General features: G+C 57.2%; 3 protein-coding genes across 3 annotated transcripts; 1 reads left to right on the top strand and 2 right to left on the bottom strand.

Annotated features, from left to right (window-relative positions):
- Positions 1-1,692: 1,692 nt before the first annotated feature.
- On the bottom strand, positions 1,693-8,910 carry DUSP15 (dual specificity phosphatase 15). Its single transcript, XM_074843039.1, has 7 exons — positions 8,449-8,910; positions 6,804-6,837; positions 4,566-4,648; positions 4,062-4,111; positions 3,409-3,483; positions 2,773-2,944; positions 1,693-2,616 (listed from the first exon to the last, which is right to left on the bottom strand). Exons 1-7 carry the CDS (start codon positions 8,467-8,469, stop codon positions 2,404-2,406), a joined length of 648 nt encoding a protein of 215 aa, XP_074699140.1. The 5' UTR covers positions 8,470-8,910; the 3' UTR covers positions 1,693-2,403.
- TTLL9 (tubulin tyrosine ligase like 9) lies at positions 8,595-23,974 on the top strand. Its single transcript, XM_074843576.1, is given in 14 exon segments — positions 8,595-8,936; positions 10,927-11,036; positions 11,038-11,101; positions 12,972-13,039; positions 13,726-13,805; positions 14,389-14,447; positions 14,985-15,003; positions 15,301-15,541; positions 16,062-16,184; positions 16,950-17,144; positions 17,636-17,722; positions 18,173-18,185; positions 18,239-18,560; positions 23,862-23,974. Coding segments are annotated over 14 exon segments (1,836 nt in total).
- PDRG1 (p53 and DNA damage regulated 1) lies at positions 20,087-22,241 on the bottom strand. Its single transcript, XM_074843040.1, has 5 exons — positions 22,104-22,241; positions 21,926-22,001; positions 21,725-21,799; positions 20,762-20,842; positions 20,087-20,442 (listed from the first exon to the last, which is right to left on the bottom strand). Exons 1-5 carry the CDS (start codon positions 22,185-22,187, stop codon positions 20,360-20,362), a joined length of 399 nt encoding a protein of 132 aa, XP_074699141.1. The 5' UTR covers positions 22,188-22,241; the 3' UTR covers positions 20,087-20,359.
- Positions 23,975-25,934: the final 1,960 nt, after the last annotated feature.

The following is a 25,934-nucleotide window of genomic DNA, read 5'->3' as shown; positions in this document are numbered from 1 at the left end:
CCCGACGGGATAAGCCTTTATGAGCCGAGGATTTCATCTGGTGTGACAGCTGCGCGGTGACGCGTGGGACCCGCGGGATCTAATTACCCCGGCATCAGCGAAGATGCTCAGGGGCTCGTTCCCCCGCTGTGCTGCTCCCTGTGCAGGGAAGGTGAAGCTGCTTAACCCTTAAACATTTCATGCTGAAATGAGCTTCAAAGGGAGTCAAACATTAACTCGCAGCTAACCCTGCCCTCGCCTGGGTTTTTCCAGTTATGCAAACCAGATCTGCCAAAATAAATACAGTTTGGTGCACGGCAGAGCTGGGCTGGGGGTGCCATTCTCTGTGTACGGTCTTGCCATGGGTTTACAGTGTGAACAGGGAAACTCTGGGTGTAAACGCCTCGGCACAGCCGTGCACGTCCGGGGTGTGTGGTCCTGGGGCGCAGGGCCAGCACCCTGCTGGGTGCTGGGGGGCCAAAGGGTGCTGGAGAGGCGTGGGAGTGGGGAGCAGCCTGGTAGGAGCTGGGAGGACAGGGAGACCCCAGGGTGGAGGGTGCAGGAGCGACAGAGGATGATGCACCCCTGGTTACACCGTGGACTCAGTGTCTACCCAGCAAGGTGGGAGTCAGGCTCCCAGGCTGGGTCACCCCAAGGCAGCTCCAGCGGGCAGGAGCTGGCAGCAGGGAGAGACCACGGCCCTGAAGCTCTGTGGAGGTGAAACAGGAGTGGGTGTGCAGGTCCTGCCACGGGGCTGCTTACACAGGAAACTCTGGGCTCCCAGAATCTGCAGCACCCACCTAAATTACCCTCATGAAAACAAATTTAGGGTGCCAGAAGGTGGAGCGTGGCATGGCACACCCGCGCGGGGCGGCGGGTATAAAGCTGTCCCAGCCACCAGCCCCTCTTGCAGCACCCACGGGGCCCTGCACTGCCTGAGCGCGGGCACCAAGGGGCCCTCAGGACATCCAGCTGGCTGCTCACCTTCAGCCACAGCCGCCACGCAGGGGTAAATAATAATAATTATTAATTCCTGATGGATATGCCCTGTGCCACGCTGGTGTCCCCCAGAAGCAGCCAGCACAGAGGCAGTCCCTGCTTCCTGGGAAGTTCCTTCACCCTGAGACCCCATGCCTGGCACCCCATCACACACAGAGCTGGAGACCCTGCAGGCACATGGCCCTGTTGGGCTCCTGGGGGAAAATCCTCCCCCATGGGAGAGGGGTGGCAGGGATGAGGGGGACCCCAGAAACATGCCCTGGCTCCCAGCAGGGGAGGTGCTGGTGGCCCAGCTGGGCATTCCCAGCATCTTCCCCACCTGGGACTCTGCCCCAGGGAAAGGTGTAAATAGGGCAGGTCTGGGGAGGAGCTGGGGATTGTGAGGCTCAGCTGGTGCCAGGCCCCCAGTGATCCCAGCAGGCTCCTGGACCCAGCAAGTGGAGAGGCTGCAGTGAAACAGGCTCCACGTGAGTGTCTGACCTCTCCCAGGGCAGAGCCTGTCCCCACAGAGAGCCCCACCATGGCACTTGGGTTTCTGGCCTCTCTTGTGACCTTCCCGCAAGGCAGTAGGGCTGTCCCCTGCCCAGGCGTGCTGGTGTCCCCAGCCCACTCCTCTCTGGGCCACAGAGAGCTGCCAGCAGCAGCCTCCAGACCTCCCCGCACAGGGATCCTCCTCTGCAGCATCCCCCTTTCCACCCGGCCATCGCAGGGGAGTCAGACCAAAGAGAGTCAGAGTTTATTACTGGGGGAACGTAGAAAGTCTTTAAGCAAAATGGCTTAAGGCTCTGCTTTAGTGAGGTCTGGCCAGGTTAAACACTTAGTTCCCCCCTTTCAAAGATTGTGCCCTGGGATGGGTGGGAACAGGGTGCGATGGGCTCCTAAAGCTACAGTGCTGGCTCAGGGCTTGTGCTTAGCGGGGCTGGAGCTGGACCCTTGCCCAGGAGCCGGCGCGGTGCCGTTACCTGCCAACGCACCCGCGTGTCCCTGCTCCGCAGCCGCCTCGGCTCTGGGAGCTTGTGCTGCTGGTGGGAAAACTGCTCCGGGTCACCACGGCGGGTACCCAGGTGCTAAAGCTGCTGCCGGCATCACCTGGGTGCTGCCCTGCGGCAGGAGGGACCCCTCTGTCGCTCTGCCCCAAGCAGGAGCCCGCGGTGACCCGGGGGCAGGGACCTGTGCCTTTCACCAGGCGTCCCTGCTACGCTGATGGGACAAAGCTGAGCCCGCTGAGCGCTGCAGAGCCCGGCAGCACCCACAGCTCCCTCCCCAACAGCCGAGAGCCAGGACAGAGGGTGGCACGCTCATGCCCCAGAAGAGAAGGAGCTGGGCTTGTCACGGCTCCCCCGAACGGCGCTGCCCCGGCCCGCTGCGGCTCCTTCGTCTCTCCCAGGCTGTTGGGTGATTCGCGCGGCTCTCCCTTGGCTGGGGTCACTTCAGACAAGCCGGGATGCAGGAGAACGTCCTCTTCACCCGCAGCAGGAAGGGAGTCGTGCTCCTGATGTCTCTGGCTCTTGGGACCAGTCCTTGCAGCGTTCCCTCTGTCCTGGATGATCCTCCTCTCCCCGCCGGCAGCAGGGCCTTTATTTCTTCCTCATCGTTGAAGGGGGATGTCCCATACCTCTGCTTCAGCTGCCTGTGGACCTGGGAAGGAGGGAGGAGTGAGCTAAGGGGCCTGTTTTCAAGGGCAAGCCCAAGCCCACCAGCAAGGGGGATGGGGAAGCAACCTGGTCCTTGCTCCGAGAGCCGCGGGCAGGCTCGGCTGCGGAGCAGAGCCCAGGTGGCAGAGGTTGGTCCCACCTTGTGGGCTGCGCCACCGCCGAACTCAGCCAGCTGCTGCTTGAAGCCGGGGTTGGGGTTGGCGACGGGCCGGACGGTTCGGACGGCCTCCAGCACCTCCTGGCAGCTCAGCTCCGTGACAGCCATGACGTAGGCGACGACCACGGTGGTACTGCGGGAGATGCCGGCGAGGCTGGCAAGGGAAAAGGCCGAAGGGCTGCCGTCGGCTGTTCACCCTGACCCCATGCTCGCCCCTTCCTCCACCCCTGTGCTTCAGCTATTTCGGTTCCTCTTCTCCGAGAACTTGCTCTCTGGGAGGCCTGAGCCCTTCCAAGGCCCTCTCTCTCCATCAGTGCCTATAAATACCCGCTCCTCCCCAGGGAAGCAAGAGCAGCGGCCGCTGCCTGGCTGCCTGCCCCAAACCCCGCTCTTCCCGCTCGCTCGGCTGCAGCAAAAAGCTGCCCCATCTCCAGGGCTGCCTGGATCCTCCTGGGTTTGTCACGAGCCGCAGCCGAGGATGGATCCGGGGTGGATCCATGTGTCCTCTGGCACAGGCTGGCTTTGATCAGGGGTCTGCAGCCAAAGTGGGGGGCTGGATCTTTTCTCCTCTGCTGCGCTGGGGGGACGTGGCATCGGGCACGGAGAAAGAAGAGTTACCAGTGGACGAGGCAGTTCCCTCCATGCAGGCGACACTGATGGATAAAACTGATGCATTCCTTGAAGTGCCTCTTGCTAGCAAGAAAAATAAACCAGACAGAACAAGGACTTCAGGGGCGGGGGAGGATTTTTAGGTTACAGGCAGAGCAATGAAGCACTAACAGAAACTGCCTGTTGCTTTACAGGCGCTGCCCGCAGCGGCTGAGACCCGAGCAGCTCAGTGCTGTTGTTTCTCAAGGGAAGGTGCATGGGCCAGCTCATGCCGTGCTGGGGACGTGCAGGGCTGCCCGGGTGCCCTGGGCCTCACGTGTGCCTTGTGCCAGGGCAGCCGGAGCTCGGCTGCTGCCGGCTCCACGCCCTTTACCCGCTCTCCCAGCTCCAGGCAGCTCCTGGGGGGATGCTCGCTGCTCCTCTCCATCCGTGCTGCAGAGGGGATCCCCCTCGCCTCACCCCAAGACCAGGACCCGCTCCCCAGCGCTTACTGAGCTGGGATGCTCACGGGGTCTCCAGCACCGGGGCATCCAGCCTGCAGGTTGCTGCGTTTGAGGAGCTGGAGGCAGCACCTCGAGGGTTTGGGGTGCTGTGAGCCCTCACCCCCAAATCCAGCCCTCCCACGTGCCCTGAGCTGGCCCCGGCCTCCCCGGGGTACTCACATGTTGGCCTCGGGGGTGTCGGGCAGGGGGATGCGGAGGTAGGTAATGTCCTGGAAGACACAAAAGGAAGAGGAGAAACTCGGGCACTGTGGAGGGGGGGTTCACGTGTGTTTGCAGCCGGTCTGGCAGCACCTTTGCTCCTCAGCCCAGTGCTGCCTGCGGGGCTGCGCTCCCCACCGCAGCATCCCTCTGCGAGGGGCCGGGGCCACTCTCTCCCTGGGCAGGGTGAGAGCTGAGGGGGAACAGGCAGCTCGTGGGAGGGGGTGGGAAACAAGATAAGGCTGGAGATCTGGGAATTGTTTCCTGTTAGCGTTCAAGGCCAGGTTATAGTCACAAGACAAGCAGTTTCCCATGCTGGGGGGGCTGCCCAGCTCCTCTGGGACCACTGACCACGGAGAGGAGAGAGGTGCATGTGCTGTGGGATGCTCAGAGGGGGAAGGAAGATGCTGCAGCACAGAAGGAGCTGCAGAGATCTTCGCGGTGGCGTCGGGCACGGGACACTACCTGCAGCAAGGGCTGGGGAGATTCATGGATCGAAACGATGTGGGTGATCTTGTTCCGGCTTAGCTGCTCCAGGTCTTTGGCATCTAAAGGATAAAACTAGATATTAATGTGTATTCATTTCTTCCCTTCTCTTCCCACAAGCGCCGTGCCCCTGCAGACAGCCAGCACGCAAAGCCGTGCTCCGCAGGATCGGCTGCATCACACCCCCAACGTGCAGCGGCGCAGACACGGGCAAGGACGCAAACGCACCCTGGAAATCTGGAACACAAACCCCATGATACCAAACCAGAAACCTCCTCCCTTCAAAGGCACTTGACCTTGCTGCTTGTGCTGGGGTGAGCATTCACCTCTGCATAGAAAAACCTCCCTCCTTTGCAAGCAGGCAGCTCCACGCCTGCCTGTACTTGTCCCAGTTCGGGGAGGAGACGCGCGCTCTGCCCGCACCTCCCCTGTGCAAACACCCATGTAGCGATGGGACTTGCTGCAGCCTGAGGGATCTGCTTCATCTTGTGAACTACAGATGGGGAGCTGCAGCGATTCCGATCAACCCTGAGTTTGGCTCCCTCTGCCCGAGCTCCTCCTTAGCACCTGAGGGATCTGCAGAAAACACCTGAGCAGCAACTCGCCACACTCGGCGTGTCCCCTCTGCAGTCGCGTGCACAGAAATCGGGCACCCTCGGCTTTCTGGGGCAACGACCTGCTTCCCACTGTGCCTCAGCATCCCTGGCTGTGATCGCGGTTGCTGGTCCAGCACAGTGGTTGTTAGGCTGCAGCCTTGGCTCGCTGGCTGAGCGACTTCGGAGCCGTCTCCCTTTCATGCCCCGACCAGCGGATGCTGCACGAGCTGCCAGAGAGGAGGAGTAACATTCTCCCATCACGCCGCTTTGGGTTTCTAAACTTTCACGTGGTGTAAAACCTTGGCTCGGGAATCCAGACCGCAGTGTGCGAACGGCATGATGTGAATGTTAATAGGAGTCTCGAGAGAGATGCTCCGCAGGCAAGCCGTGCTGTGTGGGGAGGGAGGTGGGGACCCTCGTGGGGACTCGCACAGCACCCGCCACCTTCCCACCCGCCTCGAGCAGGCAGAGCAATTAGTGACGCCGCGTCAAGGCTGGAAAAGCTTTCGTTTGGAGAAAATGTCTCTGTGAGCAGTCAGAGCTTAGTGCAGCAGGCCTGAAATCTCTGCCATCGCCCTGGATTGCTTGGTAGAGCGATGCTCAGGGGGCATCAGGCCAATGCCCCACACCAGTGGTTACTTGCAGGAAGCCCCATGCTGAGTCTGGGAGCTGGGTGCCCTTGTCCCTCTGCTCCCCAGTCACAGCCCACCCCAAGGTGCTCCTGGGGGTGCAGGGAGCACCGGGCTGCCCCGGCCAGGGCTGCTGCTCAGGCTCCAATGACATTTTCTCAGCAATTCACACCAGTGTTTTTAAACCTTCTCAGCACTTAGAGCAGGAATCAAGCTGCGAAAAGAGCCATGAGAGAGGCAGGAGCACTGATAAATGCTGGTTTGTCAGGGCAGATGACAGTACTTGGTCATGAATTGTCCCCTGACAATGAAAACCCTTTAAAATAGTGAATGGGTGTGAGAAGGGGTGACTCTCCCTCTGGGATAAATTCCCTCCTGAGGGTGGGCAGCCTCCTCCTGCATCTCCTACAGCTGTGAAACTGGGGGGCATCACCCTGAGCAGCTCCAGTCCTGCTCCCTCGCACTGTTGCGGCACCACCAGCTCCTCTGCTCCCGGCACAGGATCCATGCCAGCTTGAGCACATGGCACAGCCCAGTGCAGTGGGTGAACTCCCACAGGACTCAGCGCAGGGCGGGGGGGGGTTGAAAGCAAAGCCTGGCTTGTCCTGTGCCACCCCACGTGCTCCTGTCCCCTCCCAGGGCAAGCAGGATGGCTGCAAGGGCTTCCCAGTCCCAGCCAGGGGGGGTCATGCCAGGGCTGCATCTCGCTGGGCACTTCTGGGACCCTTCCTGGCGAGAACACAGCCCCCCTCAACCCCTTCCCCTCGTGTGTCCCGAGAGCTCAGGTCAGCCGTTACACAAGGAAACCAAAGCGAAGGCAGAGGGTTGCTGCTTTGTGTTTCCCCCTGGTGCCTCCACTCCCACTGCTGCCCACGCGGCGGAGCGGAGCTGGCAGGGCGTCGGGCAGCGTCTGCAGGCAGGGAGGCCCGAACTCCTGCAAGCCCCAGCTCCCCGGCTGGCGGACGTCTCTGCGGCGGCAGGGCTCTGCTTACCGATGAAGTTCCCGAGGTAGAGGCCGGGGAGGATCTGCGGGACACAAGAAGCGGGGGGGTGAGCAGTGACCTTGTGCCGTGGTACCCGCCGCACCGGGAACCCCCGCAAGAAGCAGCGACTTTGGCTGGAAAGGCCAAAGTTCTGCCCTGAATGTGCCCGTCACCAGCCCCAGGGTGAACCCTGCGCTCCCGGGGGTGCCGCTGCTCTGGCATTCAGTGCGGGGCTGGACGTAGCCCTGGCACCCAAACCTGCGCAGCCGCCCGGCGCTGGGAGTCGGCCACGGCTTTTTTATTGCTCCTCTTGCTTATTATCAATAAATTCTTTGTCAGGGCTTATTATCTGAGCTCAGCAAGCTGCGTACGCCTCCGTACAGCCTTGGACTACACCCGTGACCTGCCGAAGTCCTGCTGCCCGGGGGATGGGGAAGCAACAGGCACGGAGAAGCCTGGGGGGAATGCGGTGTCCCCCTCCCAGCCCCAAGCTCTGCTCCCCTCTCTCTGTGCCACAGGGAGCTGCTTCCTAACAGATCACTCTGAACACCGTGTCTTCATCTTATTTTCCTTGTGAAATTCCACTTCTCATGATGAAAAGATAATTACTTGACAGTGCCTCTGTTAATTGCAGTGCGGGTGCAGAAGCCGGATACCTTGCATCCCTTCTTACCCGGAGCTATTTTATATTTTCCCTCTCTCCCATCGGGACAGCGAGGCTCCCTGGGCTGTTCACCCCCGTGTCCAACCCATTTCCCTCCAGCTTCTCCCTGCTGTGATGTTTGGTGCCCAGGACCTGTGCAGGAGGAGGTGACTTCCACCAGCACAGCTGGGCTCTCACTTGTCTCACTGCCCACGTTTGGAAACATTTCTCTTGGTTGAACAGCTTAAAAGGGGATTTTTTTTTTTATGATTCCTAAGATTTTAGATCCATTTTCTATCGACAGGGCGCCTTTAACTTGCAGCTGTGGCACTGAGAGGAGCGGGTAGGAGAGCGCCAGTTAGCAAGGGCAGCTCCCAAGGGCAGGACACCAAGCCAGGAATAACGGCACGTTCCCGTCCCCAGCACCCTTGTGACCCCGTCCTCGCTGGAGAAAACGGGGCACCAGGCACTTCCCCACATACTGGGCGGTTATGGGGGGGGTTTAAAGCTTTAGGACCTGGACATTTTTGCAGGAAGATGGATCCGTTCAGCTGTGACAGCTCAAACGACCATAAAACAGTGCCCGTCCCCTCTGCCCAGTGATGCTGAGCCCCACGCGCAGCCCAGTCCTGCTGAGCAGGGGGTGCGGGACTGCGGGGCTGGGGGTCTCACGGGGCTCCCGGCGTGTGCTCGGGAGCGGGTCCTTGAGTTTAAAGGCGTTGGGAGAGGATCCCCCCTCCCTCGGAGGGGCTCACTGTCACCCCTGCCCTCCACAGCCCTGGGCAGCTGTGGGGAGCGTCCCTGCCTGTTTCTCCTCCGGTTTTACTCCACCGGCAGGTAAACAAGCTGCCCGACAGCCGAGCCCCGTGCCGGATCCGGTGCCGGCAGGTGAAACGCCGCTTGGCACGGCAGAGCGAGCCACCAGGCAAGTGTGTCCCACCTCTGGCACCAGGGACAAGCCGCCCTGGCACGGCCAGCCCTGCAGAGCAGCTGCCCAGTGCCCCCCGTTACCTGGCTCATGCCGTTTCCCATGGCCGGCAGCGGGTGCCGCAGGGGGGACGGGGCGCGGGTGTCCTTGTCCCAAATGCCGCCGTCCTCCCCGTCCCCAGGCGCAGCCGCCGTCCCCTCTCCGGACGCTCGCCGGTTGGGTTTCTGTCATGAAGAGCTGGGGTCCCCCCGCGATCGCTGCCTGCGGCGGGCAGGCTCGTTCGCAGCGCAGCGAGGCCGAGCTGGTGGCGGCTGTGCCGGGGCAGAAAAGACCTTGGCCGCCGTCCTCCGCGGCTCCTGCCGAGGCCCTTCCCTGGCTGCTCCAGCGCTGCCGCGCACCGGCGACCGCTCTCGTCAGGAGCAGACAAAGGAGGAGAAACTCCCCCTCTGCGCCGTGGCGCGGGAGCGCGGGGGCCGCGCTGGCTGCTGCCTGTCGCCGCTGCCCGCCGCGGCCGCACAAGGCTGCAGTGTTGGGAGAAGAACAAAACCTTTGTCCCGCTCCATCAAGGAAGGTCTGTGCGGCCACGCGGCGAAGCGCTCGGTGGCATGTCCACCCCTGCCTGCACCATGCCGACCCTGCCTGCACCATGCCGACCCTGCCTGCACCATGCCCACCCCTGCCTGCACCATGCCGACCCTGCCTGCACCATGCCCACCCCTGCCTGCACCATGCCCACCCCTCCTGCGCCATGCCCACTCCTGCCTGCACCATGCCCACCCCTGCCTGCACCATGCCCACCCTGCCTGCACCATGCCCACCCCTGCCTGCACCATGCCCATCACTGCCTGTGCCATGCCCATCACTGCCTGCACCATGCCCACCCCTGCCTGCGCCATGCCCACCCCTGCCTGTGCCATGCCCATCACTGCCTGTGCCATGCCCACCCCTGCCTGCGCCATGCCCTTCACTGCCTGCACCATGTCCACCCCTCCTGCACCATGCCCACCCTGCCTGCACCATGCCCACCATGCCTGCACCATGCCCACCCTGCCTGCACCCGCCCCAGGGTTTGTGAGACCCCAGCCCTGCCCACCTCAGGGCTGCCCGTGGGCAGGCAGCGGCCCTGCCCTGCCCGGGGGGTCTGTGGGGTCCCCCAGGGGCTGTGCAGGGCAGTGCCGGTGGGTCCTGTCACCGAGCAGGGGGGTCCAGCGGGTGAGGGCTCCCCCACTGCCTGTCACCCACCACCCTGTCACCCCTGCTCCCCGCCCCCGAGCAGCGTCCTGGGATGGATTTAGAAGTTTTTAGACCAGTTCACTGCCCCCATTGCCACCCTGCGCCCGGTACTGGGCCGCTGCTGGGCTCACTGGGACTGGGAAGTGCTGGTCCCCGCTGGGCAGTGGGATGGAGACAGAGCCAGGGGTCAGGGGGACACCCCCCCACCCTGCGCCCTGGGGGGTGACACAGTGCAGCCCCGCATGGGGTGGGGGACCTGAGGGTGCAGTGGGGGGACACAGGGTGGGATGAGAGGGGATGGGGGGACATGGAGGGGGGGGTGGAGCCCACAGGGTGGGACCGAGGGGATTGGGGGAGCTGAGGGGACCAGGACATGGTGCACGGGGGGGGTGGGTGACCAGTCTGAGGCCTGGGGGGTGGTCAGACCGAGGGGGCACACCGGGGGCAGGGACACAGCGGGGGGGGGGGCGGCAGTGTGGGGGTTCCGGTGCCGCGAGCGCCCCCTGCTGCGCGGCGGCGCGGTCGCCATGGCGACGGGCGCGCAGGCCCAGGCGCAGGCCCAGGCGCAGACCCAGGCCCAGGCGCAGGCTCAGGCCCAGGCGCAGGCTCAGGCCCAGGCGCAGGCCCAGGCCCACCCCCGGGGCAGCTACTAAAGCCCAGGCGTGCCCCAGTGCAGCTTCAGCCTCCTGCACCTGGGCTGTGTCCCCTCTGCCCAGAAAAGGAGCTGTGGCCTTAAAACCACCTGGGGACAGCGTGTGACGATAGGGCCTCCAAAACGGCTGCGTTTTGGGGAGTCTCGTTTGTATCCGTGGGCAGGTTTAGCTGCAACAGGTAAAACTCTTGCTGCCTTGTTCTCTCCGGGGTTTTGCTTCTGCCGCAGCGGCTGAGCGGGACGTGTTCCTGCTCTGAGCCTTTGCACTCGCCAGCCCTGGCTGAACGGAGGCCCAGGGTGGTTTGTGACACTGGGCTGGAACCTGCTGCGGCCCTGGGGGTAACGCCTGCCTGCAGGCTTGGGGTGGGCAGCGCTGCCTGGCCTGGAGAGGAGGGTGCTGGCTGCACGGGAAGGCTACGGTAGAAATGGTAGAACATGGATTGGAACATGGATTTGCTCTGTTCTAGCTTCCTGTGTTCATGCAGACATACAAAAAAGTGAAATCAAGCCTGCTCCACAAAGAAAAAACAGTTCTCAATGGTTTCTGTATTTTTTTTTTTTTTTTCTGAGAGTATGTGGTGCAGCTGATCCCCAGAAACTTCCCAAGAGCAATTAAAGTGAGTCAGGCTGTGGGAGCATTTGTTGTGCTGAGCCTTCTATTTCTCTTTCTACCCAGCTGAGTCAGAAGCACTGCCTAGTGAAGAACCTGAAGAGTTTTCGGAAGCAGTTAGAAAGAGAAGCAGGAAAGTTTGAGGCAACAGCATGTGCCTTTATTCCAAAGACCTTCAGATTACCATTTGTTTGTGGAAGAATTTCGCAAGAATCCTGGCACTGCTTGGATTATGAAACCGGTAAGTATGTGGTCTCCCAGGGAGAGTGAGACGGAGATGAATGGATGCCTTCGTTCTGCGGAGGGGGAGGAAAATATGCAGGAAATCCGCAGGAAGAACTGGGCAGAGCAAGGTGGCTGGGAGCAGGAGTGCTCCTGGCCAGTTTCCTGGTCAACACGTCCTACCACAACACTTCTTGTGCAACAATTCACTTCAGCAGTTGAAAGAAAGCTCAGTTTATTTATAGAGCCAAAGTTAACTCAGTAGTGAAGGTATAAAGTGTGGAGGAACAGACTGTGCTCCCAGGGGTGCTCACTATGGGGTTATGGCCAAGTTCATGCTCTGAAATCTTTCAGTTCAGCTGCAGGTGTGCAAGAAGGTGGGTGCAGGGCAGCTGTCGAATTGGGCCTCTAGGGCAGCCCCTAAAGAGGGAGCTAGGAAAACATCTTCTGGTTTTAGGGAAATCCCACTATGTTAGATGTCAGCTGGTGTAAATCCAGCCAACCTACTGAGCAGACTTCCATCCTGAGAATGCAAAGAGATTACAGGAGATTCCCTGAGCAGCCTGGAGAGTAAGCTGGGATGGATTTGGTTGGCATTAGCTTCTCTCTGCTCTGCAGTTAGAGACCTGAAGTGTAGCCTCATGCTCTGAACCACATTTGTCCCCAAAAACCTACAGCTACCAGGAGCTGCGCTGAACACAGCAACTTCCACTTCAGTCAGTGTCCTGAGGAACAAGGGAAAATTGTGTTTCCTTTAGAAATTACAACAATACAACGTGGTGCTGAGAAACGCCTCGCTTCTGCCAGATGATTCAAGCCGTTTAACATCATGAGTATCGTGCTATGGTGCACAATTAAAAATACACCCATCTGTGAGACCTGTGAGCGAGCAGTCGTGGGTCTGGCGAGGAGGCTGGGGCAGGAGGATTCGCCCCACCCTGCGAGTCAGGCCCATGGGTAAGGGCACACTTGTGAGAAGTGCATGGGAGGTAATTATGCAAACTAACGTGAATTACAGCCAGGAGGATAGCAGCTAGTGATTATCTAACTCCACAAATGGGAACATGTTAATTGGCAACAAAAAGCCTTCTATTAAGCTGCTTTTATGTCCACAACCTCAATTAATGTGGTAAATAACCAGAGCACAGTAAACAAGGGTATATGAAAAGCCTGTGATTACTGAAATTGTACCAACAACTTAAATGAAATAGTTTGTGGCTGACCTCAAAACTTGCAGACAAGTAAAAATAAACTCCATGTTCCTCCTTCTGTTGGTCTGTGCTCCTGAGCAGCCCCGTGTTGTGACGTCCCAGGTTGCCAGCTCCCACACGTGGATGCAGTGGTAGGTCAGGATGTGCCCGGTGCCCCGTCCTGGGGCTGCAGGACCGCCCTGGGGAGCTGCTCGGGTGGCTTATCTGGGCCACTAGTCACCCACTTTCAATCCATCATGCAGCCTGGGCTGTCTTCAGGATTTTTCTGCTCTTGCTTGCCATAGTTCTCTGACATCTTTCATGACTTTCTGGTTTAATTAAGTTCTCCTGTAACATACACAAATCTAAAATGTGACTTAACAAAATTCCCGACAGCATATGTTGTGTTACTTATATTTCTGCAAGCATGTGACAGAGTTTGTTTATTCCTGTGGAACTTTCCCGTAGGCTGGCTGCCTGCTCTGCCCTTTCCTCCAGAAATCCTCCTAACACTTACAAATCTGAGCTTTTTGCACTAGAGAGCTGTTGTTGGGTCCCCTTCCCCCCATAACCTTAAATCACTGTGCTTGCATACAAACAGATGATGAATCGGGTTATGCAGGGCTTCCACACCAAAATTCTGGGCAACCACGGGAAGTGCTAATGTTAAAGCCAGTAACTCTGCTCTTCCATCTGTAGGTTGGCAGATCATGAGGTGAAGGAATTTTCCTGTTCCAAAAACTGAAGGATATGGTTGACTGAAGAAGGTGAGAACGACCCTGTCTCCTCAGGGAACACCCAACAGGCATTTTGGTTTCTTGCTCTTATTTCACCCTCTCCTTCTGCCGGTGACTTGTTCTGTTTTCCTGTGCCCCTCTCGTGCAATACCCCTTCACCATTCCCCAGGGCAACAGCAAAGTTTCTCACCGTGGCTTTTCCCACATGGTCGGATACTTTATCTGGGATCTGACTTCCTACACTTTGTGTGCAGATTTGTATATAAACTTCTGACCTTAGGTATGTCTAACACTAGGCAGCAGTATCAGCACCTGGGTTATAAGATACGTTTTTCTGCGCTTTTTGGTTGAAAGTTGACTCGAGAGTTTATGCTCTAGTGACAGCTGTAAGTGCAAACCACTGTTGTTATGCCCGAGATGGATTTCCTTGCCTTAACGCCCAGTTGCTCCTTTCCTCTCCTCCCAGTACATCCCGCTGAAGGCCTGGTTATGCAGAGGTGGATTTGCTCGCTTTCCGAATACGTGATTTCCTCTGAATAGCAGAGATGATCACTGTACCCTGCCCACATGTGCAGTGAAGAAGGGTAAGAAAAGGACTCTGCCATTCTGCTGCTTGGGGTTAGATGCATCAGACAAACCTTGTCACTTCTGACTCCTGCAAACACCTGAGGATTCGGCTGTCCTGTCGCTGCCGCTCACACCCGGCCTCTCTCCAGTTTTCTTTCTCTGGAAAACGGGGGTCACCAGATCACTGGAAATGTCAGTTTGTCAAATCAGCTAGGACTGAAGCTGAAATGTCAGTCCTGGTTTTATTGTTAGTGGTTGAGTTTTGGCAGCCTTTCTTCCTCAGCTTCACAGAACGTAAGGACAGGGTGATTCATGGGAGAGAACGATCCGATTTCCTCTGTCACACTTGCTACCGTATTGAGTTTGATAGCTTTCGTTTGATTAACACATCATCCCAAAAGGTATCCCAGCTCAGTCTGATGGCTGCGAAGACAGGAAAATCCATCACTTCTCTCACTTGTTCTGCGTGATCAAAAGCCTTTCCAGAGCAGGGGTACAGCATGTGCCTTGGGTGGGGGTGTGCTGAGGTTTGCAGACGTGGTGATACAACGAGCTTCATGCCAGCCATGAGCTGCAGTACTAGCTTGGGGCTGGCACTCTCATTTTCTAGATACCCCTCCTGATTACTTCTGACTTTTGTTTTTCCCTGCAATTTTTAGTAAGATATCATCATGCGGTGCTGGAGTTAAGCTCAGGTGGCTGAAGCCTGTGATTACAGACAGGGAAGGCAATTAATTGGCACTGAGGCAGAAGAGGACTGTTTAGAGTGAGAGTTCTGTATTTGTCTGATCCTTATATCTACTTCATTCCAGACGTTCATCTCACAAACGTGGCAGTGCAAAAGACCGCACCTGATCGTGATCGCGGGAAGGTGAGGGGCACACGCTGCCTGCTGTTGGGGCATCTGGCAGGTGCAGGCAGGCTGACCTCCTCCTGCCCGCTGCCACGCTGTGGGCACGTGCTGCAGCCGCTTTGCTGTGCTGCCGTGTCCCCCAGCACCCAGAAACGTGATTTCATTGAGAGCAGCTTTAGGAGAGAGGCTGGGCAGGCGTTCTGCTTTAATGCTGCTTTGCAGCTGTCTGTGCATCTATAAGGCTGATCTTTTTGACTTTAAACCTGATAACTTTCTGGTTAGCGCTCCTCTGAGATGTAGATATCTTATAGCTTAGCCCTGTGCTTCTAAGACCTCAGAGGTACAGCAAGGTTGACGTTGCTGCACACAACTGTCACTGTTAAGCTTCCTCTCTCAAGAGGTGGCAGCTGAAAGAGAGGGAGAAAAAAAAAATAAATGGGATGTCAGATTCCTCGTGAATCTGAGATGAGTGTCAATGTTGGAGAGTAATGGAGGATGGTGCTGAACTTCCCATCTTATGGGCTGCTCCCTTCGATAAATCTCCCTTGTCTGTAGGGAAAGGAGGGTCTTCACAGTACCCTGATAGAAGAGATGTTGATTGCTGTTAGGGAGCTTCTCATGGGGACCTTTTTTTCCCCTGTAGCCATACAATAGTCAAGCTCAAGGAGTTTAGCTGTGTTGTGGGGCGGGTGGCCGCTGCCTTCTGGGCTCTGGCTTTTCACTAAGAATTCTTGCTGGGCTGTGGAGACTCTAGGATGATGACTGAAAAAAGTCATGTGGGCATCTCTGCGGTCATCCGTTGGGAACGACTCAGTATAATTGTGTGTGGGTGCCTGAGGGCTGCGAGAGGGTGACTGAGCCGCTCGGGCAGGGTGGGTGGAAGTTCTCTTTGTGGATACAGACAACGCTTTCATCTGCAGCCTCCAGAGTGTTCAGAAGGTGATTAGCAGTGGCAGACACTGCTTTGGGCTCCACAGCTCAGGAGTGTTAACACATCCTGACGTGTTAACAAACATACAAGGGGTTATAGCATCAGGTCAGCTGCTCTCCCTGGGACTGGGGTCTCTTGTGATGCTTCTGCACCTGAGAGGGAGCCAGCCTGGATCTGCGAGGTGTAGAGAGGTTTGAATGGTTTTACATGAAGGGAGCTGCCATCTGGAAGGCTACAGCTGCTTCTGCTCCGAGTATCAGGGTTTATTAGCTGGGTGCAGCACCCTGCAACTTTGTCTGCAGGATCTCTAGCCCTGTGTTGTGAAACCCTGCCAATTTGGCTATTTCTGGAATATGTTCCCCTCAAGTATCAGCATATCACAAGTATCACAGCACTTGCCAGGGATGGAGGGTTCCTATCATCTCTTCTTCTGCCTTTATATCTTACAGCAGTGCCCCATCAGCACTGATAAACCTCCAGCTGGTGCCACTGGACTGCCAGCACTAAACATAACCCGTGGCTAAAAGGCAGACCCCAGCTGGAAGGGCTCTGCTAATCGTGGGGAAAAGGACTCCACAGGAGTCAAGGGTATTTAAAACAAAACAGCAAAAAAAAGCCTTTTAAAACATAATGTGACCCTAGAGGTTTTTTTAAAATACAGGTTTTCTCACTGGCTAAGTGAAAAATATGTACCATTAAAGTTCAGCTGAAATTCTCAGAATTTTTATCTGCTACATATGCAACTCAAGTATTGCAACAGCAGGAACCCGAGAGCGCAACTGGCTTGTCATTACAGGAGTTGAGAAAAACAGAAACAGCAAATAGTACTTCAGAAATGACAAGCAAATAGGATTATTATTCTTTCAGCCTTAATCATGTAAAGTGCCAGCGGTACCATAGGTAAGGAAATTTCCCTTAGGTATGATTTATGTTGACAGTTTCTCCTACGAAATGTCTTCCCTAATTTATTTCTTTTTAACTCTGCCCTCTAACGAGACGTGGTGGCTGGTGTACCTGCCACAGCCCTGTGTCCTGTCAGCTTCAGTCCCATATTTCACATGGTGCCACTGGGGACAGCTTTATTTCTAGTGAGCAAATAAATGTGGCTCAGCTGCAGGCCTGGATAGCTCTAATTTGCACAATCTACTCTGTTTGTTGCCTCAAACCAAAATACCGCTTAGGCAGCCCGCACCTAAAGAGCTGGAGTTACTTGAGCTGCTCAGGAAATGAATGAATCGGAGTGAAAGTCCTCGCTGTCGTCAGGGTGCTCAGGGGCTCTTGGAGCTCTTTGAACACTGTTGTGCTCGGAAACTGTTCCTGGGAGACACCCACATTCCGCCACTGAAAAAGGGTTAATGCTCGTTCTGTGAATTCTCCTCAGCGTTTACGGCTTCAGCTAGACTTTGGTTTTCACTTGTATGTCTTTCTGGAAGCTAGAGGGATTTTTTTTCGTTAGTACCATCGAGAACAGGAATAGAAACTTTGCAATAAGCTCAGAATGTTCTTTGGCTCAGCGCATGGGAAAGAGATTTAGGGTTGGATTTCCTATTGCTTCACACTAACTCCTGCCTGCTAGCAGGGTAATGGTTTTGTGGAGAGGCCTTTCTCTTAGATGAACCATTGGCAAAACTGCCTGTTTCCCCTAATTTACTGTCATCGGATCTCCTCAGCTGGCTTCTGGAGGTAAATGCTTCACCTTCCCACACTGCCAGTAGCCAGGAAGAGTGTGAACTCAAGTGTCATCTTCTCAAAGACATAATTCATACTGTGGACAGGGAGAGCAGGCAGGCAAAGATGTTTATTACCTTCTAGGGGGTTTTATTAAAATGTCTGGAATGGATGGTCTGATTCCATGTCTTGGCAACTGATCACAATACTCTAACCTTTATAGTGATTAAATGATGAATTTCCAGAAACAGGGCAAAGTAAGCAAGCACGCTGCCACTTCAGAGCGGGAAAGCCAAGCAGCACGAGGCTGCAAAGGGAACGGAGTCTGTGTCAGAGCTGGGACTTGCACAGAGCTCTCTCTGAGAGGCCTTTCTGCGTTGTGCCTCCCGCACTCACCGCTTCTGGAGCGCTCTGTCCCCGGCAGCTTGCCTTGCAGCGTTTTGTGACTGACTTTACGACTCTGCTAACCTCAGGTACTAATAGTAGAAAGGTGTCCGCTGCTTTCAGCTGTCCAGCTTTGTCTCTGATTGTCTGGGAGTTTATTCCTGCGTGCAGACAGATAATTGTCATTGCTCAGGTACTTCAGGATGTGTGTTTGATGTTGTAGGCTGACGGGGAAGGAGAAGCATGTTGGAGGCTTTGACCTGAAATGGACCGACGGGCCCGTCAGCAAAGGGGAGACCTGGGCACTCCGGTGAGTGAGAACGTCGGGGTGAACACAGATGTGGGTGTGTCCTCCTCCAGGGCTGGCAGGGTGCCCTGCTCGCCTCCCCGAGCCACCTGCACGTCAGCAAGGGGAGAGCACACGCCTTTCATTTGAGAACAAGAACAGGCCTGTGAGCTCTTACGGGATGAAGAGAGTAAAAGGAGCAAATGCTTTCCAGAAGTGGATGGAAGCGACCAGCCTTGGCCTGGTCAATGTAGTGGGGACAGTTTTGTCGTAGTCCCCCTTTCCAAGCGTTAAGTCACAGCAGAGTTCTTCATAGGCCAGTTTTGCTGCAAGACCAGCTCTGCAGTCACTGTGGTGACCGTTTGCTGGGCACTTTCCTGAAGCTAGTGGTGTATGTTACTGTTGGGAAGTAGCACTCGGATTCTGAAGTCGTACTTCCCAGAGGCTGACGTGTATCGTAACTTTAATTTGCAGTTTGCAGCTCAGTGTGCCTGCAACCATCTCTGGCTGTAGTTTCTAACCAACAAAACACGAGTGCAGCTTCACCTGAAAGTGGGACATTACCTTCCCTCTACAGGAAGGAAGAGGAAGGGGATGTGTAACTCCTCTGTGAACGTTTTCAGCGCAGGCTGCTACAATGACAGGAAGAAACAACTGAAGCAGCTTTTCAGGAACCTTCCTGCACAGCAGCAAGTGTATAATGCTGATCCCAAGCTTGGGATGGGAGAGGTCACCATGGATGAAGTTCACTCTCTCTTCCTCATAGCAGGCAGCAGCAGTTCCCACTTCTCTCTGGACACTGGTGGCTCAGCACAAGACACTGGCTTCTTGCTTTGGAAGGTTGCCCAGCCTGGAAGCTGCAGTGAGTGAGATATTGTGTGATGGTGGCACGGGGCACAAGGGGTGCTGGCTTCTGGGCTGTCCCTCTGCCCTGCCAGCGCTCCGTTCTGTACCGTGTAAGAAAATAAAGGGGCTAAACACATTCTGCATGACAAAACGAAGCTTTTAGGGAAGGCAGGCACCTGATCCTCCTCCTGCTACTACTATGGAAACGTGTCAGAGCAGAAAACCTGTTGCCATGATACTGTAAAAATAACCTCGCCATCACGTTACGGAGCCGCAGACTGGCTGTACTACACGGGTTATGTAAGAGCTCTGACGGGGGTCTTGGCACTGAGTACTGCCGCTTGCTTCCAGGAGAGATGCAGTTTTCTGGAAAAGCTGCAAGCAAACAGTTCAGGTAGTAAGTCCATGTTATTTCTGATCTGTGTATCTGAAACTTAAGCCTGAAGTGGACAGCCTCGCTTCTTGCAGATGTATGTTTAGGGTACGTGGCGTTAGCTACAGAATTTTAAAACTTAGATCAAGCAATGGTAGTTGGCTTTTTAGATTTAAAGAAACCACACCTCAGTTTTAAGGAGTCTGAAACGGGGCGTTTTTGGAACTCTGCATAATTTGAAGCGTGCGTGGAACCGGACAGGGTGGTGCCGGGCTGCTTGGAGGAGGCCCCTTGGCCCTGTTAGGCTGGGAGGTGGTCAGGGAGCCAGGAAAACGCTGGTGCTGGGTTTAAAGATCTGCCTGGCTGTGCAGAAGGGAAGAGAGCGAGGGATCAGGCCCAGCTCTGCGTCAGGCCTGCGAGGTTTGACCCGATGGGTGAGCTACCTCGAGAGCCACAGAAACAGCAACAACAGCCACCTTTAAAGTTTTTAAATTCTATCCAGAAATCTCTTTGCAGAAGTTCAAAAAAGAAAGGGCTTGGCAGGACCCAGACACTTTCCTGTACACAGAAAAAAAAAATCAAACTACTATAGTCCATTATTAATTACAATTTTTAAAAATGTTATGGTCTTAACCAAGTTGTGCTGGGGTAACAAGTTCAGACTAAAGGGGGTGGTGTGAAAGACAATACATTTTAAAACGTTTGAAGAAACTACTACTAGTTAAATCAATTGTCCTTTTACTACAAGAGAGGCTTGATGACTATTTCTGCTCAGCCCTCTTCAGGCTGTTTTTTTAAAATATACATATATTTCAGCCCTTCATCTAGTTTTGAAAGCCTCATTTCTGTGGTCTCTTGCCTTCCAACTTAACAGTAGAACATCTTTTCTACTGTTTCTACTTCATCTTGTCTACACAGCGAGACTAAAAGGATGCTGCCTCCTCCTGTCCCTCCCTACACATCTCTAAAGAGATTCCTGACGTGCCTCAGATGTAGAGCTTGGCTTTGTTTTCATACCACAGGCGCTCACAACCGCTCTTCTGTGCTTCGGGCACGCCGTGGATTCCCAACGCCTCCTACTCCTGTTCCCGACGCGACAATGAACCAGCTCTGAAGCCAAACGCCAGAAGCGCTCGCGTAAAAACCCAACAAGGAATGTCCACACGGAGTTAGGAATGCCTTGCTGCTCTGATTTTAATAATCCCACTCCCACCCCAGCCATGTCCCAGCCACCCAGGCTGCAGCAAGGCGCAGGGAAGGGTTCGTGATCCAAGGAAATGGCAGCGGTGTAGGTGAGGAGCCGAATGCTTCCCAGGGACCTCAGCCAGGGCAGGCTCTGGGCACGTCGATGTCCTCCCGCAACCCCCAAACGCCATGGTTATTGCAGCATGAGCTCCTCAGGTGACAGCCCGAACACACACCGTGACAATGGCACGGCCACCTCAGCCCTCCAGGATGCGATTGATTAGCTTCATTTCCTCCGCGGTCATGGGGTTCAGGTTAAATCCCTTCAGCTCAGCTTTACCTGAGACAATATAAGGAAAAAAAATCAGGATTTTGCTACAAAATAAGTGAAGCAGTCCACGTTAAACTCTAGAGGGGCTGCGGGGTGGGCGGGGAAGCTGATGTGGGGTCACCCTGGTGTGATGTGGGAGCCTGTTTAGCGTGTTGGTGGGCGACAGCTCCGCACCAGGAGCCGTATGATTCCCTGGAGCAGGGAAGGAATTGCCAAGTCTGTGGGAAAGAGGCTACAGGAACACACAGAGCTCAGGAGTTTCTGGACCCTCCCGACACATGACATCTGCTCCCAGAGATCAAGACGGTTCCAAACCAGGAGCATTTACCTTGAGCTTCGAAGAGGCGGTTGACCTTCACACGCAGCTCTTTCCGGAGGTTGTTTATCTCCTCATCCAGCTGTTCCTGGTCTGAGACAAGCAGGACAGGAGTGAGGAGGACCGTGGGCCCTGGGGCATAGGCAGAACCCGCCACGGGACGCTCAGGGATGGGGAAACCCAGCCCCAGGCTCTGCCCTGGGGTCCCACCCTGCCCATGGGGCTGAGCCCCACATTGCTCCGTGCCCAAATGCGCTTCCCGGGGTGCTGTGACGGCCACAACCCGCCTGTGACTGCTCTCGAGAGGTTTGGGGTGTTTTGAAGCCCAGGTGTTGTCCCTCAAGCGGGGTCGTTACCCGGTGTGTGACACACCAACATACACCCAGAGGGATTTATTTATCCCGTGCCTGTGCAGAGCAGGGTGCTGGTGCTAACCCCACCCAGCCAGCACCCCCCAAAAAGAGCTTCAGTGTATTTATACACGTCAGAGCACACAAATACACCTTTACTGCAGCGGCCGTGGGTTGGTTTAGCGCTTTGTCCCTCACTGGTTAACAAACCAGCTCCATTTAATTACAGTGTCTTTTAATTCTTCTGCGCAAACTCAAGGCCGGGGTGGGGGCACGTTTTCTTGGTTTTAAAATGAGTCAGTGGTCGCAGCCTCCCCTCCACAGCGCCTTGATCTCTTCCCCAGTTCCTGCTGATTTTCTTCTCGGACAATCGTCCCTCTTGTGGCACCTCTTGGGGCAGGATCATCCCCTCCCATCAGTCGCTTTAGCGTTATCGGACGCCCGTTGTTTAGACAAAGTTGCAGTAACTCACTCCCTGGTTCCTTCTTTTGATCCCACCGCTCTTAAATCAGCGACTGACCCTGTTCTTGTTCTATTTACAAGTTTAGAATAAGCAGAGGAGAAAACGTCCAGGGCAGAACCAGTTTCTTTTTCTAACCCCTCGCTCGGGCCGAGCCCCCCTTACCCTGCCGCAGCATCTCCCTGGTCCGTGCGTGCGGGAGCTCGATGAACATGTCCCCGAAGCAGACCATGGCCTTGCCTGGGGCGACAGAGCAAAAGGAAAAGGATTTCACCGAGCAGCTTCTCTCCCGGACACGCAGCCGCGCCGCGGGGCTCCGGGGGCCCGGCCCGGGGCTGAGGCGGCCCCGGTGCGTTCAGGCCTCACCGTCGGGCTCCGGCTCCTTCTGCAGCGCCCGCAGGGCCTCGCGGTTCCGGTTCCGCTTCACGTCCAGGTCCACGATCTGCGGCGGAGGAGAGAGGCAGCGGGGGGCTACCGGGGCGAGGGCGGGGGGGGCCAACCGGGGCTACCGGAGGCGGAGGGGGGGACGCGGGCCGGGCCGTACCTGCTGCCGCGCCGCCAGCACGTCCTCGGCCAGCTCCTCCACCTCGGCCAGGTAGCGCAGCACGAAGGCCGGGTCCCGCGCCATGGCGGCTCCGGTGGGGATCCGGTCCGGTCCGGTCGGGGTCCGGTGGGGATCCGGTCCGGGTCCGTCCGGAATCCGGTCCGGGTCGCCGCCGTGGCCGCGCGGGCGGGTTCCGCGCGGGGAAGGGCCGCGCCGCAGCGCCCCCTAGCGGCCGGCCCGGGGCGCTGCCGCCGCCACGCGTGGGGGGGTTCGGGGGGGCCGGGAAGCCGCGGGGCCGCGCTCACCCCCGCTGCGGTGCGACTTTAGCGGGGCTGGTTATCGCGGGCCGCCTGTCGGAATAAAAAAAACCCAAAACAACCCCCCAAAAATCCCCACGCGCGGGCGGGCTCGCAGGCAGCGGGGCGGGGCGTGGGCAGCGAGGGAGGCGCCCGCCCGCAGCGGTGGCAGCGCGGGGGCCGGTCCGCGGGGAGCGGGGACCCCGGGACTGGCTCCGTGCCACCCCCAGCTCAGCCCTCCGGGCTGGCAGCCACCACCCCCCCCCCCGCCGTCCCCACGCGCGTGAATTATTTATGGCTCGTCACAGCCCCTCCCCGCTGCCCGCTCCCCGCCAGCAGCGCGGTTCTGCCTGCGCTTCCCCGCTCGCGCGGTGCCGGTGTCGGGCAGGAGGGTCTTTAGGGCGTTGTGTGGCCTTTCGGTCCCCGCGAGGGTGAGTCGCGGGAGGAATTGATGCCTCAGACACTCGTGGACACGGAAACGCTCACGGACGAGCTGTGGCCCGTGTGGCTGCTCTTGGGAAGGGCGCGGTGTCCCCAAAGCCTCAAAGTGGGCTGAGTGAAACCATCATCAAGCGCAGGGACCACTAATTACTGACTCCGTGGTGGAAGCCCGAAGAGGTGACAAGGCCTGCGAAGAGGTGACATCCTGCCCCAGAAACCGGCTCAAGAAGCAGGAAATCTGCAAAAACCTGTGGGCACCGGGGGAGAAGTAAAGGCACTGGGGGGACATCGCCACCACCGACTCGACTGGAGGGGGCTGGTGCACCCCACTCCCCCTCACCGCGTGCGCAGAACCCCCGCTCCACCTTCTCCTTGTCTGTCATGGAAACGAGTCTGTGGAATACCTGCCTCTCCTCATCTAGCATGCAAATCAGCTGATAAAATTAATTTAAAAGGAGACAGAAAACTTTGCTGTTTCCGCAGATCACTGGACCTGAGACGACGCTGGATCCTCGGGTGGTGACCGGATTTCATTGACTCTTTCTCTCCTTCCTTCTTCTTTCCTTTCTTTCTTATAGATTTATAAGAAACCACATCGCTTATGATCCTTTTCCAACTTTAAGTTGTTTCTACTGCAAGTAAAACATTTCAACGGGTTGTTTGGTGTCGTTTCACCTTAATTTAACCCGAGGGGATCACAGAACCTTTACAACTTCCCAGACTCCCAGTCCAGGCTGTGACAGCAATGAAGAGCGTGGGGCAAGAAGCCACGCTGGTGCAGCTGGGTGGCTCCTCTGGAGCTCAGCAGGGCCTGCTGGCCCCGGGGACAGGAGCCGGCCACGGCCCCAGCAGCTCAGCTCACCCTCAGCCAGCCCCGGTGCCCCCCGGGGAAGCTCAGAGCAGCCACAAGGCTCTGCCAGGGCACCGCGTCGCTCTTCTGCTCTGCATGACCCTGCCTATGGGAAGGGGGAACTATCACCCCTCAAAATGGCTTTTATCCCCTTTTTTCCACCCTGTCCAGGCCGTGAGCAAGAGGAGGCGGAGAAATGGAAACCCAGCGCTGATGCCACGGACTGGCAGAGCCTCGCCGTGGGAGGAGGGGGCCCGGGGAGCCCGCCCGGTGCTGGCAGGTAACAGGGGACGATGTGGGGTTTTGTGTCCCGTGTCCCCGCTCTGGGCAGAGCCCCGCGGCAGTGCTGCTCCTCCCCGCTGAGAGTGCCGCGCGCTTGCCTGGGCTTCTGCGCCCTCAGAACACCCGCAAAGCGCTGGCTGAGCCCCAGCCCTGCCGCACCTCAGGGCTGCCCGAGACGGGGGTGGAGGGAGCGAGGCGGCGGCTGGCTGGTGGTCACCAGGCTTCCATGGGCAAATAATCCCTTAAGGGAGATTACCCAGCCCGGAAGATTACGGGCCCTAATCCCATAAAGTCATTTGTTACAGTTAACGGGGCAGATCTCCTCCGTCTGCGGCAGCGGGTGCTGAAAGAAGGCGGCTTCCAGGGGAGTGGCGGAGGCGAGCACGCCTGGCCGGGCGGGGAGTGATTCACACTCGGGTTGGATTTTTTCCTGACATCAACCAAAAGAGGCAGCAGGATTGGGGCTGGGTGCCAACGCTGGAAAATGCTCTTTTTTCGGTGGGGGCGGCTGGCTGGAGATCTACAGAGTGGATCAGGGACCAGCTGCTTCCCATCCAGTGTCTGCGGGTTGGCTCCCACGGAGTCCCAGCGGGACACGGGCACCGGGGGCGGCTGCAGGACACGGGGCGGGTGTGGGACACAGGGTGCGGGACGTGGGGCTGCGTTTCTCCTGCAGCCTCACACCGCAGCAGCCACTCAGCGGAGTGACTGGCCTCAGCTTTCCGCCGGGCACAGAGGCAGCATCTGCTCCTTGTTGCTTTGATGGGATCAGAAGAGAAGAGCGCCCGGCTCTCGTGCTGTGTGCTGGGAGCCCAACTAGAGCTGGAGCTACATTTACCCCCCTGGGGGACATGTTTTTCAGAGCGGTGATAAAAAGCTCTGTGGGCAGTGAAAGCCCCGGCCGTCTGTCCTGCCACACGTGCTGGATACGGCCTCTTGAGGCTGGGGTTTGGCTGCAGAGCTCAGAGCTGAGGGTGGTGCTGGCCTGGCTGGGCAGTGACTGTCCCCTTCCATGGGCTGGAAACCTTCTCCCACCACCTCCAGCCACCCTTGTGCTGCCCAGCAAGGCGAGGAGGAGGGTTGGGGATGGGGATGGGGACAGGCTGACGGTGTCCTGGCAGGGAGGAGGGAATCGCAACGCCAAGGGCACCAGGAAACCACTCGCAGGGCAGCGAGTGGCGGCTGGTGCTGTGCGCTGCCGGCCTCTCCCCAGCCAAGCACTGAGCCAGACACAAGTCATCCCGGATTTCTCCTCTTGGAGCTGGTGCCTTTTGCTGGACCCAGCCCGGGGACTGGAGCTCCGTCTGGACCAGTTGGACGTTTATGTGCCCCCTGGGAACTGGGCAGAGGCACCCGCTGCCTGCCCGCTGCCGGGGGCTGTGTTGCTTTGCTCTGTATTTTACTGTGGAAAGAGCAGGGTTTGGTTTCAGCATATTCCTTTTTCTTCCCTGCAGCACTTTTATGTATGCAGCTAGAAACCCTCCCTGCCTGCTGACAGCTGCACGGGAAGACTTCGGGGATGTTTATGGGTTTTTTTTCCTCTTTCATTTTTTCCTGTGGCGGCTGGGGCCTGTTGTTAAGATAAATCAGACTTCAAACAACAGTCCCCACGTTCTCAGGCTGTGGATGTTTAACTCTGCTTTCGGAGGGGGCGTTTCATGGTCTGTGAAGGAAGGTGGGTCCGTCTCTCCCTGGTCTCCAGGTCCCCTCTCCCTGCTGCTGTGGCCCCCACTGGCTCTGCTCCAGGGATGGAGCCCAAACGGGGCTGGGGGTGGCCAGGTGTTGGGGGGGGCTCTGGCCAGCGGAGCTCATCCTCCAAAGGGGCCCTGGCCCTGCCGGGCAGCAATGAAAAGCTCCTTTCTTCAGGCTCTGGGATGCTGGGAGCATCCCCTCCCCCAGGCAGGCATTTGTCGAGGGGATCTGTCAGGAGCATCTCAAGGTTTGGTCTTTAAGTCGCATTAC

Source organism: Strix aluco, chromosome 17, assembly GCF_031877795.1.
Source record: "Strix aluco isolate bStrAlu1 chromosome 17, bStrAlu1.hap1, whole genome shotgun sequence".
NCBI classification, from domain to species: Eukaryota; Metazoa; Chordata; class Aves; order Strigiformes; family Strigidae; genus Strix; species Strix aluco.
This window is presented reverse-complemented; position numbering and strand designations above follow the sequence as displayed.

Coding starts and splice junctions, on each gene's coding strand:
- DUSP15 (XM_074843039.1), bottom strand. CDS start 8,469: ATGGGAAACGGCATGAGCCAG. Junction 3,484..4,061: donor GACACCCCCGAGGCCAACAT/GTGAGTACCCCG, acceptor TTTTCTTGCTAG/CAAGAGGCACTTCAAGGAAT. Junction 2,617..2,772: donor GCGGTGGCGCAGCCCACAAG/GTGGGACCAACC, acceptor CCTCCTTCCCAG/GTCCACAGGCAGCTGAAGCA.
- PDRG1 (XM_074843040.1), bottom strand. CDS start 22,187: ATGGCGCGGGACCCGGCCTTCGTGCTGCGCTACCTGGCCGAGGTGGAG. Junction 20,843..21,724: donor CAGGGAGATGCTGCGGCAGG/GTAAGGGGGGCT, acceptor TGCTTGTCTCAG/ACCAGGAACAGCTGGATGAG. Junction 20,443..20,761: donor CCGCCTCTTCGAAGCTCAAG/GTAAATGCTCCT, acceptor ATATTGTCTCAG/GTAAAGCTGAGCTGAAGGGA.